Source organism: Littorina saxatilis, linkage group LG1 (genome assembly GCF_037325665.1).
Source record: "Littorina saxatilis isolate snail1 linkage group LG1, US_GU_Lsax_2.0, whole genome shotgun sequence".
Taxonomy (NCBI): Eukaryota; Metazoa; Mollusca; class Gastropoda; order Littorinimorpha; family Littorinidae; genus Littorina; species Littorina saxatilis.
The window spans coordinates 17647057-17647258 of NC_090245.1; the positions used below are offsets into that span (position 1 = coordinate 17647057).

The 202-nt window shown below is 59.4% G+C and overlaps 1 protein-coding gene across 1 annotated transcript in view; it reads left to right on the top strand.

Annotated features, from left to right (window-relative positions):
* LOC138966773 (uncharacterized) overlaps window positions 1–202 on the top strand; it is a 579-nt gene extending 377 nt beyond the window's left edge. Inside the window, exon 1 of the mRNA XM_070339145.1 lies at window positions 1–202. This exon is cut by the window's left edge and continues 377 nt beyond it. Coding sequence (XP_070195246.1) covers window positions 1–202 — 202 coding nt within the window.

A 202-nucleotide genomic window follows, 5' to 3' on the forward strand; every position in this document is an offset into this window, starting at 1 on the left:
CGGCATAACAGACACAGCCCTGTGCGAGTGCGGTCAAGCTGACCAAACTCCATCCCACATGCTTCAGGACTGTCCCTCCCACGAAGCAAGGCGCCGAGAGCAGTGGCCAGACGGAAAGGACCTTCGGACCAAACTCTGGGGAACGGCAGATGAACTTCGCCGCACGGCCAGCTTTGCAGCATCCCTCGGAGAGAGACTTTGA